The 17,461-nt window shown below is 41.0% G+C and overlaps 1 protein-coding gene across 1 annotated transcript in view; it reads right to left on the reverse strand.

Annotated features, from left to right (window-relative positions):
- SART3 (spliceosome associated factor 3, U4/U6 recycling protein) overlaps nucleotides 1–17,461 on the reverse strand; it is a 39,842-nt gene that overhangs the window by 20,876 nt on the left and 1,505 nt on the right. The window contains exons 2-5 of the mRNA XM_023197628.3: nucleotides 5,663–5,789; nucleotides 4,451–4,555; nucleotides 1,688–1,872; nucleotides 992–1,043 (exon numbers count right to left, since the gene is read on the reverse strand). Coding sequence (XP_023053396.2) covers nucleotides 992–1,043; nucleotides 1,688–1,872; nucleotides 4,451–4,555; nucleotides 5,663–5,789 — 469 coding nt within the window. The remainder of the gene's footprint in view (nucleotides 1–991; nucleotides 1,044–1,687; nucleotides 1,873–4,450; nucleotides 4,556–5,662; nucleotides 5,790–17,461) is intronic.

Raw genomic sequence — 17,461 nt, forward strand, 5'->3', positions numbered from 1 at the left:
ACTCATTCAGTCAGCTCCACTCTACTAAGTTATCTATTGTGATCCTCATTTTGCAGTTGAGGAAACTGAAGCAGAGGGTTCAGCTGCTTGTCTACAGTTAATGGTAGAGCAAGGCTGTGAACCCAGGCAGTCTGGCTCAAGTTCACACTCTAATCACTATGCTAGGCTGTTTCACGCTAGTAGGTGAAGTGAAATCTGCAAGCCAGCTCAGCTCTAGCCTTTGCTGCATGACACTCAATCATTTGATTAGACAACTACTTTATAACGTGTTAAATCCAATAAAGCATGAAGAGAAATAACACCTGGGCTCCAGTAAAGTTGCCCAGAGGTTCTGAGTATGTACAACACATGCCCGTGTCTAGGGAACGAACACAACAGCCATGCCAAACTCTTCCCATACTCAGAAAAATCCTCCCAGCACACACACACTCACAGCTCCAAAGACTCAAAGGCTTAGATTGCCAAAATGTATTTACCAAATAAGGAAACTCTTTACCAACCCCCACGAAACTCACTTATGAGTACTTCCAATCAACTGTACTTCTGAACCAAATCCCTCCCATAGAGGAATGATCTAAACCCACGTAAAATTGCTGTTGTTACGGAAGAGATTACTTATGAAGAGAAAATGATTATAATGGAACTCTTGTTCAATGACGTTTCCCCCAAAAATACAGATGTCATTAACTATTCCTTTCAGAGACCCTATCTCTGCCTTTCCAGCTAGGTCTCAAAGGAGAAAAGAGCTATCACCTGGGAATCAGGGAGTCTGGCTTCCAGTCCTGCTTCTGACCCTCACAACCCTCTTAAGCACTAACATTCAAGATGTTTTTATCTAGGACCTCATCCCAAGAGACAATATCCAAGGACAGTAAGAACACAAGCTTTACCTGCCTCACAGGATGGTGGGAAAGGTCTAACTACATGTCGTTCCCCCAAAGTATTTTAAAAACCACGGAGGGCTGGCTATTGACATGTCAGTTTCTCTTACCATAGAGTGGGATCGCCAACTGTCGCCGGAAAAGACTGTGGACTTTCTCAAGCTGTGAATCAAAGGTTTGTTCCCGGTCAAAAGGGGAAAGGAAGCCAGCTACGGGCTAAAGAAGCAAATTAGTAGTAAATAACAAACTGTGGTTCTTTCTTTGTTTTTTCTTTAGAGAAGGGTTCTCACTGTCACCCTGGCTGGAGTGTGATCACAGCTCACTACAGCCTCATGCAATCCTCCCACCTCAGAGTCCTGAGTAGCTAGGATCACAGGCATATGCCATCACACCCAGCTAATGTTTTATGTTTTGTAGAGATGGGGTCTCACTATATTGCCCAGGCTGGTCTTGCACTCCTGAACTCAAGAGATCCTCTGGCCTCAGCCTCCCAAACTGCTGGGATTACAAGCATAAGCCACCGCAGTTGGCCAACTCTGGTTCTTTCTACTTCAAAAAATATCTCAACAAATTTTCAGTTCAAGCTAAAAAATTATATACGACCTCTTCCATACATATTGTACCAAATGCTAGAAGGGGTATAAAAACAGGTTATCTATCACCCAACCACTAAGGGATTGGCACAGACCATTTGGTTAACTATATGAACTGCAAGATTCATCCTGGACATGTGTTTCAAAATAATCCTTCCAAGGAGACTTACAAAGACAGCCCCAGCCCGTTCAGAGACAACCACAGGTACTCACCCGAGCAGCTTCCACAATCGCACTTTCAAATTCTCGGTAAGCCTCCCAAAGGGCGAGTCCTTTGGTCATATGCAAACCAACAGATGAGAGAGCCCTTTCAAACACGGAGCGAACTTTCTCGAGGCCACCTTTCTGACCAATCCCACCAACTGAGTACTGGCCATACTCTAGCCAAATGTTAGGACCTAAAAATAAGAAGTGTTCAATTAGTTTGGGATATAAAATACCCAAATATCAAAACTGATGCAAAACAAAAGAAATGTGCCTACCAAAAAAGTTCTCAGACAGCAGCACTAAATGACAGTGAAGGCCTAACAGCAGAGATGACCATAAAGGACCAAAAAACATTACAGTCTGGGGAAGACCATAGATCCTCCGAAAAAAATAACTGGTGCTATTAACAATGGCTGTGAGAGAGAAAGAAGTGGGTAACAGGATCATCAGAAATCATGGGAACACCATGCATTGCTAAAATTATCAGTGGTTCTAAAAGAAGACTCATGGGCCACAGAGCAGAGGTACAGGTATAGTTTTTAAAAATACATTTGGCCAGGTGCAGTGGCTCACGCCTATAATCCCAGCACTTTGGGAGACTGAGGCGGGAAGATCACAAGGTCAGGAATTAGAGACCAGCCTGGCCAATATGGTGAAACCCCATCTCTACTAAAAATACAAAAATTAGCCGGACGTTGTGGCAGGCGCCTATAGTCCCAGCTACTTGGGAGGCTGAGGCAGGAAAATAGCTTGAACTCAGGTGAGGGGGAGGTTGCAGTGAGCCGAGATCACACCACTGCACTCCAGCCTGAGTGACAGAGCGAGACTCTCAAAAAAAAAAAAAAGAAAAAAAAGAAAAAACACACACACACATATACTATACTTACATATTCATAAAACACCTCTTATTTTCATTATACAGATCATAAACCAAAAAATTGTGAATTCTTTTTAGCTTGCAAAGATACACAAAAAATTCTCTATCTCAGAACAGTCTATATGGTAAGTAGCAATGCTTCTCACAAGGGGGACTGCTCCCAGTGGGAAATCAACAAGGAAGAAGATATGAAATCTGAAAGGGGAAATTGTCTGTTTGATTTTTGAGACAGAGTCTCATTGTGTCACCCAGGCTACAGTGCAGAGGCATGATCTTGGCTCACTGCACCCTCCGCCTTCTGGGTTCAAGAGATTCTCCTGCCTCGGCCTCCCGAGTAGCTGGGACAACAGGTGTGCGCCACCACACCTGGTTAGTTTTTTGTATTTTTAGTAGAGATGGGGTTTCATCGTGTTAGCCAGGATGGTCTGAAACTCCTGAACTCGAGATCCACCTGCCTCAGCCTCCCAAAGTTCTGGGATTACAGGCGTGAGCCACCACCCCCAGTGTGAAAGGGGAAATTTTTAAAATGCCTTTTTTAATTTTTTTTCTGAGATAGAGTATTACTTTGTCGCCCAGGCTGAAGTACAGTGGCACAATCTTGGTCCAATGCAACCTCCGCCTCCTGGGTTCAAGCAATTTTCATGCTTCAGTCACCTGAGTAGCTGGGATTACAGGCCTGCATGCCATCACGCCCAGCTAATTGTATTTTTAGTGGAGATGGGGTTTCCCCAAGCTGGGCAGGCTGATTTCAAACTCCTGGGCTCAAGTGATCTGCCTGCCTTGATCTCCCAAATTGCTGGGATTACAGGCATAAGCCACCAAGCCTGGCCTTAAAATGCTTTCTTCTGAGACAGAATCTCACTCTGTTGCCCAGGCTGGAGTGTAGTAGCACAGCCTCAGCCACTGCAACCTCCACCTCCTCAGTTCAAGCAATTCTCCTGCCTCAGCCTCCTGAGTAGCTGAGATTACAAGCACGTGCCACCATGCCTGGCTAATTTTTGTATTTTTAGCAGAGACGGGGTTTTGCCATGTTGGCCAGGCTGGTCTTGAGCTCCCAATGTCAAGTGATCCACCAGCCTCAGTCTCCCAAAGTTCTGAGATTGCAGGTGTGAGCCACCACGCCCAGCCTTAAAACGCTTTTTAATAGCATTTTGTCCACAGCATTGTCTGATGTGGTCCCCAGTTCACATACAGAAAATATTTAAGACACTTATACTATATACAGGGGATGGTAAAGAGACTTAAAGAGAGGTGAGTCTTCTATACTCCACTTGCACTGGTAAGATGTCAATACCAGCAGGCGAGGGAGGTCTCTGTGGGGACAGAACGACTCTGTATCTGGACTGCAGCAGTGGTTAGATGAATCTACACATGTAATAAAATGTCTTTTTTTCCCATTGTTCCAAGGTCATTTTCCTGGTTTTGATTTTGTACTACAGAAACAAGATATTGGAGGAAACTGGGTAAAGTGAGTACACAAGACTTCTCTGTACTATTTCTGCAACTTCCTATGACTCTATAATTACTTCAAAATAAAAAGATTTTCTTTTAATGTTTTCATCTTTTTTTTTTAAAGCTTCTTGTCCAAAACCTCTAAAAACCTATTCAATGTATAAAAGATCAGCAGGAAACACCATGTAAGTTCTGTCAACACATCCTGAGTGTGAGCGTATTCATTCCCTTACTACAGGTGCTTCTTCCACTTTTATTTTAAAACTAAACTTCCTCAATTACAGAACAAAGACAATGACAAGACGACTGAACTTAAATCTTGCTAATTGTGAGACTAATGTTCCCTTTTCTGGGTAGCAGCATCTCATAATATAGTCCTCAACAGCAGACTGATCTACATGACATTTTCAGATATCCTAAAAAAGCCCACGGGAACTTACAAATGTAATCCTTCACAGCTTTCTCAAAGAGGTCATACACATGCTCTCTGTCCAGGCCGTCCTGGGCCATGCTGATCTCGTCGTGCAGCCACTCCAGCCAGAGCTCTACGAGACAAGAGTACTTCCCGCATTAATACCAAAGGGGAGGCTGAGAGCAGGGACTTTACCAAGAGACATCAGCATGCAAATGTTTCATCCATCTTACACAACCTGGCATTGTTCCAGAAATTCACTTCTTAAAACCTGAACTAAGCACATAGGAGGTTTTATGCTTCCAAATAAGATCAAATCACTAAAATCATAATATCCTCCACTTGTTAGGCATTTCATATTTGGCAAAGCACTTTTCTCATTCAGTCTTTATCATAATTCTGTAAGGCTGGTGATAGTAACACTAAAAATAATGACATCTATTTAAGGATTACGACATGCCAGGCATGTGTTAGGTATTATAGGTAGAAGAGCCCATCCTATTCTGTCATACATTACAAGGCAGAAACTACTGTTGCCATCATTTAACTGCTAGAAAAACTGAGCCTCAGAATGTTTACATAATCTGCTTAAGGTCACACAGACAGTAAACGATGTAGCCAGGAATCAATCTAGGTCATCTGACTCTAGCATCTACACTCGGCAGTTATGCTTTGCAGAAGGGAAAAGGGGCAGAGTGAGATCTAGGACCAAAGTGTCCTAAGCACTGCCCAAAAGATCACTTATGAATATTCATGAAGACTGAACTAAAGAGTTGTTCAGTGCAATTATGTTTCTAATATGCAAATAAGTAGAAATAACCTAAATGCCCAACTATTCTGGAACAATTAACGTATGAAACATTTACATAAAAAACTGTCTGTAAAAGTTTAAATATATTTATAATTTTCTGGTTTCAAGAGAATGGATTAAATAAATACTGAAATGGGAAATAGAGAAATGGGATTCAAGTTTAATTACATTACAAATGTTTACCATAACGTTATAAATCTGATTTTATAAAAAATCAGAATTCAAAATCCGTGTTATATGATCATAACTACATTTTGCAAAAAACTACAAGATAATAAACTAAAAATAGCTAACCCTGATGGGTTTTCTTCTTTCCACTACACTGTATGTTCCAGGTTTTCTACAAGGAGCATGTCCCATTTTCAACATTGAAACAAATATACAAGCCTTGTTTCTGTTTCTAAAAGCAGCCTGACTGCTGAAGCTTACCTTCAGTCAAGGGAAAGATCTCACTCATCTTCTGGCGGGCCATCCTCACCTTGGTAAGCTCCCCTTCCAGCCGGAGCAGCCTGATCAAGTCCACGTGGCAGTTATAGTCATAGACGTTGATAGACAACTAACAGGAAAAGAAACAAGTTGAAATTTAAAATGCCATCATCAAGTAACTTAGCTTTCGTCACTACTGGTAACTACACACATACCTGCCACAAACAAAATAAATGTGCTATCTGAGAAAACCACTGAAACAGCAACCCAGCATGTACCCACAGGCAGAAGACAAAACAATAAAAGAGGCTTTTGAAACAAACATAAAGCTCCCTCAAATCTGTTACAGTTCCTGCTAGAAGACATCAGGGTTCTCTCGGAAATAAAGGAGGCATTCTAATGAAACAAATAAAAAGTATGTGACCTCAGGTAAGTTATTTACTTTCCTAAGCCTCTATTTCCTCATCTATAAAATGAGGATACTACTGTTTCTAGTTCATACCAGGTCTTCCAAAGATTTTTAAAAATTCTACTATTACACTGGTCTTTAAGAAAAACTAAAAACCGGCCAGGCGCGGTGGCTCAAGCCTGTAATCCCAGCACTTTGGGAGGCCGAGACGGGCGGATCACGAGGTCAGGAGATCGAGACCATCCTGGCTAATACGGTGAAACCCCGTCTCTAATAGAAAATACAAAAAACTAGCCGGGCGACGAGGCGGGCGCCTGTAGTCCCAGCTACTCGGGAGGCTGAGACAGGAGAATGGCGTGAACCCGGGAGGCAGAGCTTGCAGTGAGCTGAGATCCGGCCACTGCACTCCAGCCTGGGTGGCAGAGCAAGACTCCGTCTCAAAAAAAAAAAAAAAAGAAAAAGAAAAACTAAAAACCAAAAAGGTAATTTTATAACATCCTTCAGCACATGTGAGATACACTGTAAGGCCTCTTTTATTTTACTAAATAAAAAAGATGGAGGCCAGTTACGGTGGCTCACGTCTGTGATCCCAGCACTTTGGGAGGCCGAGGTAGGTGGACTGATTGAGCTCAGGCGTTCGAGACCAGCCTCAGCAACATAGTCAAACCCTATCTCTACCAAAAATACAAAAAATTAGCCGGACATTGTGGCATGCGCCTGTGGTCCCAGCTACTTCAGAGGCTGAAGTGGATCACCTGAGCCTGGGAGACAGAGGTTGCAGTGAGCCGAGATCATGCCACTGCACTCTGGGCCTGGGTGACAGAGCAAGACCCCATCTCAAAAAAAAAAGAGATGGAAATCCATATTAGAGAAAGAAGAGTAGCAGCAGGTTGGTATCTGTTGATGCTGAGTGACAGGTACATAAAGTTTTATTTGTACATTTGAAACTTTTCAAACTAAAATTATTTTAAGTTACCATATATCTGAGACAAAGAAAAACAAAAAGAATGTCACTAGCAGACCAACCCTTGAAGAATAGCTAAAGGAAATTCTTCGAACAGAAAAGTTAAAAGAAGGAATCCTGGAGCATCAAAAAGGAAGAAAGAACAACAGTAAGAGCAGAAATACGGGAACTATGACAGATTATCCTCCTCTCTTCATGAGCTTTCTAAATCGTATGTAATGAAACAAACATTGTAAGAACTTCTGATACCCAACACAGTATTATTTAAAAGTGGCGATGGAAAGAGAACTGAAATGGAAGATTTCCACACTTCATTCAAGTGGTAAAACACTGATACCATGTAAGTCAACTCTGTATATTTTAATACCCAAAGCAACCACTGAGAAAACTATTCAAAGCAATTACACTAAAATCACTTTAAATAAATCAAGATGGCCAGGCGTGGTGGCTCACACCTGTAATCCCAGCACTTTGGGAGGCTGAAGTGGGCAGATCACGAGGTCAGGAGTTCAAGACCAGCCTGGCCAACATGGTGAAACCCCATCTCTACCAAAAAAATACAAAAAATTAGCTGGGTGTGGTGGCACATGCCTGTAGTCCCAGCTACTGGGGAGGCTGAGGCAGGAGAATCGCTTGAACCCAGGAGGCGGAGGTTGCAGTGAGCCAAGACTGTGCCATTGCACTCCACCCTGGGTGACAAAGCAAGACTCCATCTCAAAAAAATAAATAAATAAATCCAGATGAAAATCTAAAAAATATTCAAATAATCCACGGGAAGGCAAGAAAGGAGAAACAGAAGAATGAAAAAGAAAATAAACAGAAAAGAGTAAAATGGCAGGCTCTGATCTGAATAAACCAACAATTGCCTTAAATGTGAATGGTGCATATATGCTAATTAAAAGGTAGATAATGGTAGAGTGGATAAAAACACAACCCAACTATATGGTGAGTACAAGAAACTCACTTCAAATTCCAAGACACAGGTAAACTGGTTGAAAGGAAAAGGACAGAAAAAGACAACATGCAAGCATTAATTAAAAAGTTGAAGCGGATATATTAATATCACATGACGTAGACTTCAAAGCAAAGAAAATTACTAGAGATAAAAAGGATTATATTATATAATGACACATAATAATAAATGGATCAATCTACCAGAAAGACATAACAATCCTAAATGTGTAGGAACCAAAGAGCGCCTCAAAATTCATGAAGCAAAAACTATTACAGAGCTGAAAGAAGAGACATAGCAGCAATCACATTTGGGAACTTTAACATATCTCTTTTCAGCAACTGATAAAACTACTAGACACTTGAATATGATGAACCTGGTCAAAAACAAGATGAATAAAAGAAAAAGAAAATGAGAAAGACAAAATAAAATTTTTAAAATTTTAAGTTTTTGAAAAGAGAGAAAATTGTTTTTTTTTAAAACTAGGCAGAACAGGGTTATAGAAGAACTCAACAACGCCATCAATGAACATGATCTAATTAATATATAGAACAGCCCACCCAATAATACAGAATATATATTTTTCTCAAGTACTTATAGAACATTCACTGAAGCCATGTCCTTGGCCATACAACAAACCTCAACAAACTTAAGAGAAATGAAAACCATACAGAGTATGTTTTCTGCCCACAATGAAATCCAATTAGAAACCACTAACAGTAAGAAAATCTCTGAACACTTGAAAATTAAGCAATACACTTCTAAATAATCTACAGGTCAAAGAGGAAGTCTCCAAGAAAATTTACAAATTAAAAAAAGTGAATGAAAATAAAATTGAAACAAATCAAAATAAGTAGGATGCTACTAAAACAGTACAGAGGAAAATTTAAAGAACTAAATTCAGTGTATAAGAAAAATTATACACCATGAGCAAGTGGCATTTATTCCAGGTATGCAAGGCTAATTTAACATTTAAAAATCAATTACTGTAATCCAGTATATCAAAAGGCTAAAGAAGAAAACTCATGGTATCAACAGATGCAGAAAATGCATGTGACAAAATCCAACAACGATTCACGGTAAAAACACTCAGCAAGTTAGGAATAGAGGGAAACAAACTCAACCTGATAAAGAGCATCTATAAAAAATCTATCCCGGGCCGGGCGCGGTGGCTCAAGCCTGTAATCCCAGCACTTTGGGAGGCCGAGACGGGCGGATCGCGATGTCAGGAGATCGAGACCAGCCTGGCTAACACGGTGAAACCCCGTCTCTACTAAAAAAAAAAAAAAAAAAAAAAATACAAAAAAAAGTAGCCGGGTGAGGTAGCGGGCGCCTGTAGTCCCAGCTAGCCTGTAGTCCCAGCTACTCGGGAGGCTGAGGCAGGAGAATGGCGTAAACCCGGGAGGCGGAGCTTGCAGTGAGCTGAGATCCGGCCACTGCACTCCAGCCTGGGCCACAGAGCAAGACTCCGTCTCAAAAAAAAAAAAAAAAAAAAAAAAAAAAAAAATCTATCCCATAAGCTGGGCTATAGGGTTACCTTAACATCATTCCTAATGGTAAAAGATTGAATGCTTTCCTCCTGAAATCAAGAAGAAGGCAAGGATGTCTGCTCTCACCACTCTTTTCCAATAAAGTCCTATAAGTCCTAACCTGTTCAATAAGACAAAGAAAAGAAATAAAAGGTACATAGCTTGGAAAAAAATAAAACTGTCCTGATTTGTAGATGATATGGCTGTCTAGGTAGACAATCTTAAGGAACCAATTAAAACAAACAAACAAACAAAAAAACCCAAAAATAATGAACTGAGCAAGGTCACAGAATACAAGATAAACATACAAAAAACAAAAACAAAAAAATGAACATGCGGAAACCAAATTTAAAGACATAACATCATTTACAATCACTCCAAAAAACCTAAATAATTAGGTGTAAATTTAAAAAGTTTACAAAATCTGTATGCTGAAAATTACAAAATGCTAAGGAAAGAAATCAAAGACCTAAAAAAATAAACATTTCATGTTCAGGGATTGAAAAACTCAACATAGTCAAGAAGTAAATTCTCCCTAAACTGACTTACAGGCTTACTGAAATGCCAATTAAAATCCCAACAAGGTTTTTTGTAGACTTGGACAAGCTTATTCTAAAATGTATATAGGATGGCAGAGGCCCCAGAATAGCTAAAAATAATCTTGAAAAGAATAAGATGGGAGTAATCACCCTACCTGATTGATACTAAAACCTACCATATAGCTACAATGATCAAGGCGGTGTGAGAATGGCAGAAAGATACATAGATGAATGAAGAGAAGAGAACCCAGTAAGACTCACACAAGTATGCCCAAATAATTTTTGACAAAAGCAATGCAACAGAGGGAAAAAAAGGCCTTTTCAAAAAATGATGCTGGAGCAAATGGATATCCATAGGCAAAACAAATACACCTTGACCTAAACTTCACACCTTACAGAAATAACTCAAAATGGATCACACTTAAATGTGAAATGTAAATGTAACATCACAAAATGTTATTAGGACAAGAGAAAAATTTCAGGGCAACATCAAGGATCCTTATGGTGATAGAACTGATCTGTATCTTGACTGTATCAATGTCAATATCCAGGTTATTACATATTATATTATAGTTTTGCAAAGTGTTATCATTCAGGGAAACTTAGGGTAAAAAGTACACCAAAAATCTCTGTATTATTTTTTACAAGTGCATGGAAATCTGCAATTATCTCAAAATAAAAAGTTGAATTGTTTAAAAAGCTCTTGTGCAAGTTGGGATATAGGGATAATTTAAGTCTGTACACCAAGACTTCATTAGTATCTACTCTTCCAACATCTGCCACATTTTAGGTATATTTCCCTCTCCAGAGATAAAAGATTACCTATACTTCATTCAAATTACACTCTACCATCTGACAACATACCATAATAATCCAGGTACTACCTATTTAATTAAAATACAGAAAGATAACCAATGAATATGATTACTTGAACTTCAGGATAAAAATTTTAACAATGAAGTAGCCAGTGAACCTTTAAATGGAGTGGGGAGAAGGACCAACCATTCAGAGAACACTAATATGAAGGATTACAGGGTTTTCTTCAAGCATTTAGATTTTAAACAAGAACTCATTATCTTTCTCTACTAATTACAATAGTAAAACCCTTCCATGGCTTGCCAGTATCCTAGGAACAATGTGCAAATCCCTGCCTCATGTTCAATCCCAGCATGCTGGGCTCATCTCTCCAACTACATCTCAAACCACTGGCCTCTCAACATGGCAGCCAGCTTCATGTAACTCAAACATTCCAACGTCTCTCCAACCTCAGGGCTGGGCACCTGCTGCTCCTTCAGCCCAGAAGGATCTCTCCCCTTCTCTCTGCCTAGCCACTCCTTCTCATACTTCAGGTATAAACTTCACTTCCCCAGAGGGGTGCTCACTTAAGCCACTCTTTCTTAAGTAGCCCCCTACCTGCTGCAAGCTGTTTTCCATCTCATCATCTTGTTTATTTCCATCATCACCTAAAGGCTTCATGAGATAAGTACCTTGTATGTCTTATGCCTTGACTTGGTTACATTCTTTACCTACCTGGCACACAGAATTCAATAAATTACAGGTCAATCTCACTCAAGAGCACTAACACAAAAATCCTAAATAAAATATTAAAAAATCAGAAATATGGCCAGGCGCAGTGGCTCACACCTGTAATTCCAGCACTTTGGGAGGCCGAGGCAGGCAGATCACGAGGTCAAGAGATTGAGACCATCCTGGCCAACATGGTGAAACCCTGTCTCTATTAAAAATATAAAAATTAGCTGCGTGTGGTGGCGGGTGCCTGTAGTCCCAGCTACTCGGGAGGCTGAGGCAGGAGAATCACTTGAACCTGAGAGGTGGAGGTTGCAGTGAGCTGAGATCACACCATGGCGCTCTAGCCTGAGCGACAGAGCGAGACTCCATCTCAAAAAATAATAACAATAATAAATAAAATAAAAAATAAAAAATAAATAAAATAAAATAAAAAATCAGAAATGTATAAAGAGAACAATACATAATGACCAAATTGGCTCTATCCCAGGAATGCAAGGGTGTTTTCACACTACAAAATCATCCAGTATGATTTTTTCCACCATCAAATTTGATGAAAAAAAATATGATTATCTCAATGAAGAAAACGCATGTGATTAAAACATCCATTCATGAGTCAAAATTAAGAACTGGCAAACTAGGAACAGAAAGGCACTTCCTCAACCTGATTTTAAAAATCTACAATAAATATGACTCCTAATGATAATATATTAAAATTCCTTTTTAAAAACACAAAAAGCTACCCAGTATCACCCTCTATTTAACCCTGTACTGGAGGTCTGGGGTTGGAACAATGAGACAAGGAAAAGAAACGGATATAAAGAGAGAAAAGAATGAGAACTGTAATTATAGTCAGATGATATCACTGTATAGTAAACTAAAACTCATCTACAAACAAATCATTTGGAAATAATAAACAAGATTAGCAAGGTGACAAGCAACAAGAACAATGTATAAAAATCAATTACATACAAAGAGACAAATACTGTATGATTCCACTTATATGAAGTATCTAGTCAAATTCATACAGACAGAAAACTAGAATGGTAGTTACCAGGGGATTGGGAAGGAATGGGGAAGGAGAGCTGTTTAATGGGTACAGAGTTGCATCTATGCAAATGAAAACTTTGGAGATCTGCTTCAGAATAATTTGACTATACTTAACACTACTGAACTGTACACTTAAGAATAACATAGCAAATTTTACGTTATGTGTTTTTTACAATAAAAAAATTACATTTCTATAAACCAGCAAGCTTTAAAATGCAATTTTAAATAGAATAGCATAAACATCGAACACCATGAAGTACCTAGAAACACATCTAACAAAAGATGTGTGAGACCTGTATGGCAAAATGTTTTTAAACTTGATTGAAAGATATGAAAGACTTGGCTGGGTGCGGTGGCTCACGCCTGTAATCCCAGCACTCTGGGAGGCCAAGGTGGGCAGATCACTTGAGTCCAGGAGTTCGAGACCAGCCTGGGCAACACGGCAAAACTCTGTCTCTACAAAAATTGTAAAAAATTAGCTGAGTGGTAGCACATGCCTGTGGTCCCAGCTACTCAACAGGCTGAGGTGAGAAGATCGCTTAAGCCCAGCAGGTGGAGGTTGCAGTGCGCTGAGATCATGCCACTGCACTCCAGCCCGGGCAACAGAGCGAGACCATGTCTCAAAAATGGAAAGAATATTCAATACCTAGACAAATGGAGTTATATGCATTTTCTGGGTTAGAATAATCATTATGGCAAAGACATCAATTCTCTCCTAAATAATCCATAAATTCAATGCAATTCAAATAAAAAAACCAACAGGGTTTTTCATAGACCTTGACAAAATCATCCTAAAATTTATATGAAAGAGCCAAAACACCCTGCAGGGAAAGAAAAAAAAAAATCAGGTAGGAAGATTTGTCTTACCAGACAGCAAGCCTTAGCAATGAGTTAATCAGTGGAAATGGCACAGGACAGACAAACTGGAGAGCCCAAAACAGACCCATGCAGATGAAAAACATTATGGCTCAGGTGGCAATGGCTGTTTCAGCTAAAATAAATTTATGACCTACAATTGTGACCCCCAGGTTGAAAAATAGTGACTTTGAGAAACTCTTTTTTTTTTTTTTTTGAGACAGGGTCTCACTCTTCCCCAGGCTGGAGTGCTGTGGCACAATCACCAATCACTGCAGTCTCAAATCCCTGGGCTCAAGTGATCCTCCCGCCTCAGCCTCTCGAGTAGCTGCTACTACAAGCACACGCCACCACACCCGGCTACATTTTTTAAATTTATTATTTGTAAAGAGGGGGGTCTCACCATCTTGCCCAGTCTGGTCTCAAACTACTGGGCTCAAGGGATCATCCTGCCTCAGCCTCTCAAAGTGCTAGGATTACAGGTGTGAGCCACTGCATCTGGTGAGAAACTCTTGTACATGATGTGAACTGCTTTGTATTTATCAAATTACATGCCAAAGATAATAATCAATTACAGATAAGAACTCTCATTTTTAAATCTTAAGACTTTTAGCAATGTTCTCCTGCTTATGACTCCTAAAACCTGACAAACTGAACTCATCCGATGATCACATGATAGCTGAAAAGCACTGGACCAGATCAGGACACAAGTGTTCTAATCCTCACTTGTTCTGTTTCCTCATTTGTACCATGAAAGAGCTGGGCTAAAGCTCTGGTTCTTAAATGGGCTACCATGACACACTGATGTTTCAAAATCATGTATCAAGGGTGTCACACAAAGAAACCGCAGTTTGGGATATTTGAGAAATGAAGTTTGAGAAGGATATACTTTCTTCATTAAAGAACATTCAAGGCTCTCCGCGCCACATCACCACTCTGAACTCACTAGAGGTGCTTGTGGAGCACAAACAGGAGTGGGAGAGCACTTGCCAGTCAGTGTCACGAATATCTATGTATGCAAGCACCGCTCACATGAATACCATGTGTACATCAGCAGAAGAAAAAGGTGTAAAAGTCGCTAAAGTCAAGAAGCTGCCTTTAAGGTGTGGTTTTTGGTGTAAACTTCTGATTTTTTTTTTTTTTTTTTTTTTTTTTGAGACGGAGTCTTGCTCTGTCACCCAGGCTGGAGTGCAGTGGCCGGATCTCAGCTCACTGCAAGCTCCGCCTCCTGGGTTTACACCATTCTCCTGCCTCAGCCTCCCGAGTAGCTGGGAGTACAGGCGCCCGCCACCACGCCTGGCTAGTTTTTTGTATTTTTTAGTAGAGACGGGGTTTCACCGTGTTAGCCACGATGGTCTCGATCTCCTGACCTCGTGATCCGCCCGTCTCGGCCTCCCAAAGTGCTGGGATTACAGGCTTGAGCCACCGCGCCCAGCCTAAACTTCTGATTTTTACGGTTAAATGATGAAGATACTATATAAGGATAAATACTCTGAAAGTACATATATTAAATACATACTGAAATGCATTTAAAAGAGCTATTTCTACATAGTTCAACCTATACTGATAAATGATAAATATGCTGGTCTATTCTGGTCTTAGAACATCATTAATGACTTTTTTTTTTTTTTGAGATGGAGTCTTGTACTGTCACCCAGGCTGGAGTGCAGTGGTGTGATCTCAGTTCACTGCAACCTCTGCCTCCCAGGTTCAAGTGATTCTCCTGCCTCAGCCTCCTGAGTAGCTGGGATTAATAACATAGATGCTTTAAAGGAAACTTAACCAATCACAAATGATACGTTAACTGATTGAACTCCCTAGCAATGTGAAGAAAGTGTTACACCTACCTGTACTAGAAAGGGGGAGAAATAAGAGAGGTCTGATGGAAAGAAAACAACTGGTGCGATCAAGGGAAAGGCAGGGAAGGGAGAATGGAACAGCAACTATCATGTGCCAAACCGTGCCAGGAGCTTTACCCACATTGTGCCACACCCCACAACAGCCCTGTGAGGAAAGCACTATTACAACCTTCATTTTACTAACTGGGACACCCAAGGCTCTGCGAGCTGAAATAACTTGTACAAGGCCTTTCCACTACTCAATGGAAGGCTGGGGATCACACAGGGTTGCAAAGCCACAGTCTCTGTACTGCTGCACTGACAAATCTGCTGAAGCGACCATGAAGTGCCACTTTTAGTTTCAGCACACAAACACAAATAATGGAAAATATTTGCTTTTGTTACACAGATACCATAGCAAACTGCCAACTTCCATAAAATATAATCGTGGCCACGTGTGGTAGCTTACGCCTGTGATCCAAGAACTTTGGGACATTGAGGCAGGAGGATGACTTGAGCTCAGGAATTCAACATCTACCTGAGCAACATAGTAAGAATCTATCTCTACAAAAAAAAATTTTAATTAGCCAGGCGTGGGGGCTCATGCCTGTAGTCCGAGCTACTTTGAAGGATGAGCTGGGAGGATCACTTGAGCCTGGGTGGTCCCAGCTGCAGTGAGCCATGATCACGCCACTACTCCAGCCTGGGCAAGAGTGAGACGCTCTCTCAGAAACACTCAGGGATGAGAACCAGAACTCTCAAATATGGCGAGGCCAAGTTTCTCCCAGACTTACTTGGAAGCGATTCATCATGATGCTCTACCATAAGAGCAGCTACAGCAGGAAGTAGCAGCTGTGGGACCAGATGAGGTGGGTGGGAGGCTTGGAGAAATTAGAAAAGTCCATTTCTAGACCCCAGGACAAACAGCATAAGGCCAGAGGGCCTTCATCACTTGCCAGGTCCCATACTGTTGTGGTCACATTCTAAACTCCATCCCACCCTTGGTGATTTGTGGCAGGACAGGCAACTGCAGGGTACTAGTGGCCAGGAGACCTCCGCTCTCCCCTTTCTTGATCCTTAGCAAGCTGTGTACCCTCATCAAGGACTTAACCTCTCTGGTCCCAAACCTCTCTTTCCCCCACCTCACAGAATAGCCTCATCGAAAGGCCCAGGACTAGCAGTCTGAAGAATTGATATCAACAAGGGCAGGGACACAGTCAATCTGGTACCCAGTGTCACACTGTACTTGCTGAATAAGAGTAAATTAGCTTCAGTACACTTATTTATAAAAAGTAGAAACGGTAACTACTTGCCAACCCCAACTGGTTCCTCTGTCAATCAAATGTAATGGGTGGGACAAGCTATACCTATGGATGACATCACTATCTCATAATGTAACAAAAATATCAGTGCCAGAGGGAGTATTATAAGGAAACTGACACTCAGCAACGTTTAGTGAGTAAACTAGATTAGCAACTTCACATTCACTGAGTAATTTCACATCCAGTGTGGCATCTAGTCCACATTTTCAGTGTAAATCCCACTATGAATGACTTAAAGCAAATCATTTCATCATTTGTTCTGAACCTCTGTTTCTTCATCTGTAAAAAGAGAATGTGGGCCAGGCATAGTGGCTCAGGCCTGTAATCCCAGCACTATGGGAGGCCAAGGTGGGTGGATCACCTGAGGTCAGGAATTCAAGAGAAGCCCAGCCAACATGGTAAAACGCCACCTCTACTAAAAATACAGAAATTAGCCGGGCACAATGGGGTATGCCTGGATCCCAGCTACTGGGAAGGCTGAGGCAGGAGAATCGCTTCAACCAGGGAGGCAGAGTTTGCAGCGAAACGAGATGGTGCCACTGCACTCCAGCCTGGGTGACAGGGCGAGACTCTGTCTCAAAAAAAAAGAGAATGTGCTCCATCTCTTCTGTTTGCCCCCTCCAAACACACTCTACCCTCTCCTCCCTGCCCTGTGTCCCCAATTATAGATCCCATATAAGTTTCTCCCAGACTTATTTGGAAGCGATTCATCATGATGCTCTACCATAAGAGCAGCTACGGCAGGAAGTAGCAGCTGTGGGACCAGATGAGGTGGGTGGGAGGCTTGGAGAAATTAGAAAAGTCCATTTCTAGACCC

The sequence above is a fragment of the Piliocolobus tephrosceles genome, chromosome 10 (genome assembly GCF_002776525.5).
Source record: "Piliocolobus tephrosceles isolate RC106 chromosome 10, ASM277652v3, whole genome shotgun sequence".
Taxonomy (NCBI): Eukaryota; Metazoa; Chordata; class Mammalia; order Primates; family Cercopithecidae; genus Piliocolobus; species Piliocolobus tephrosceles.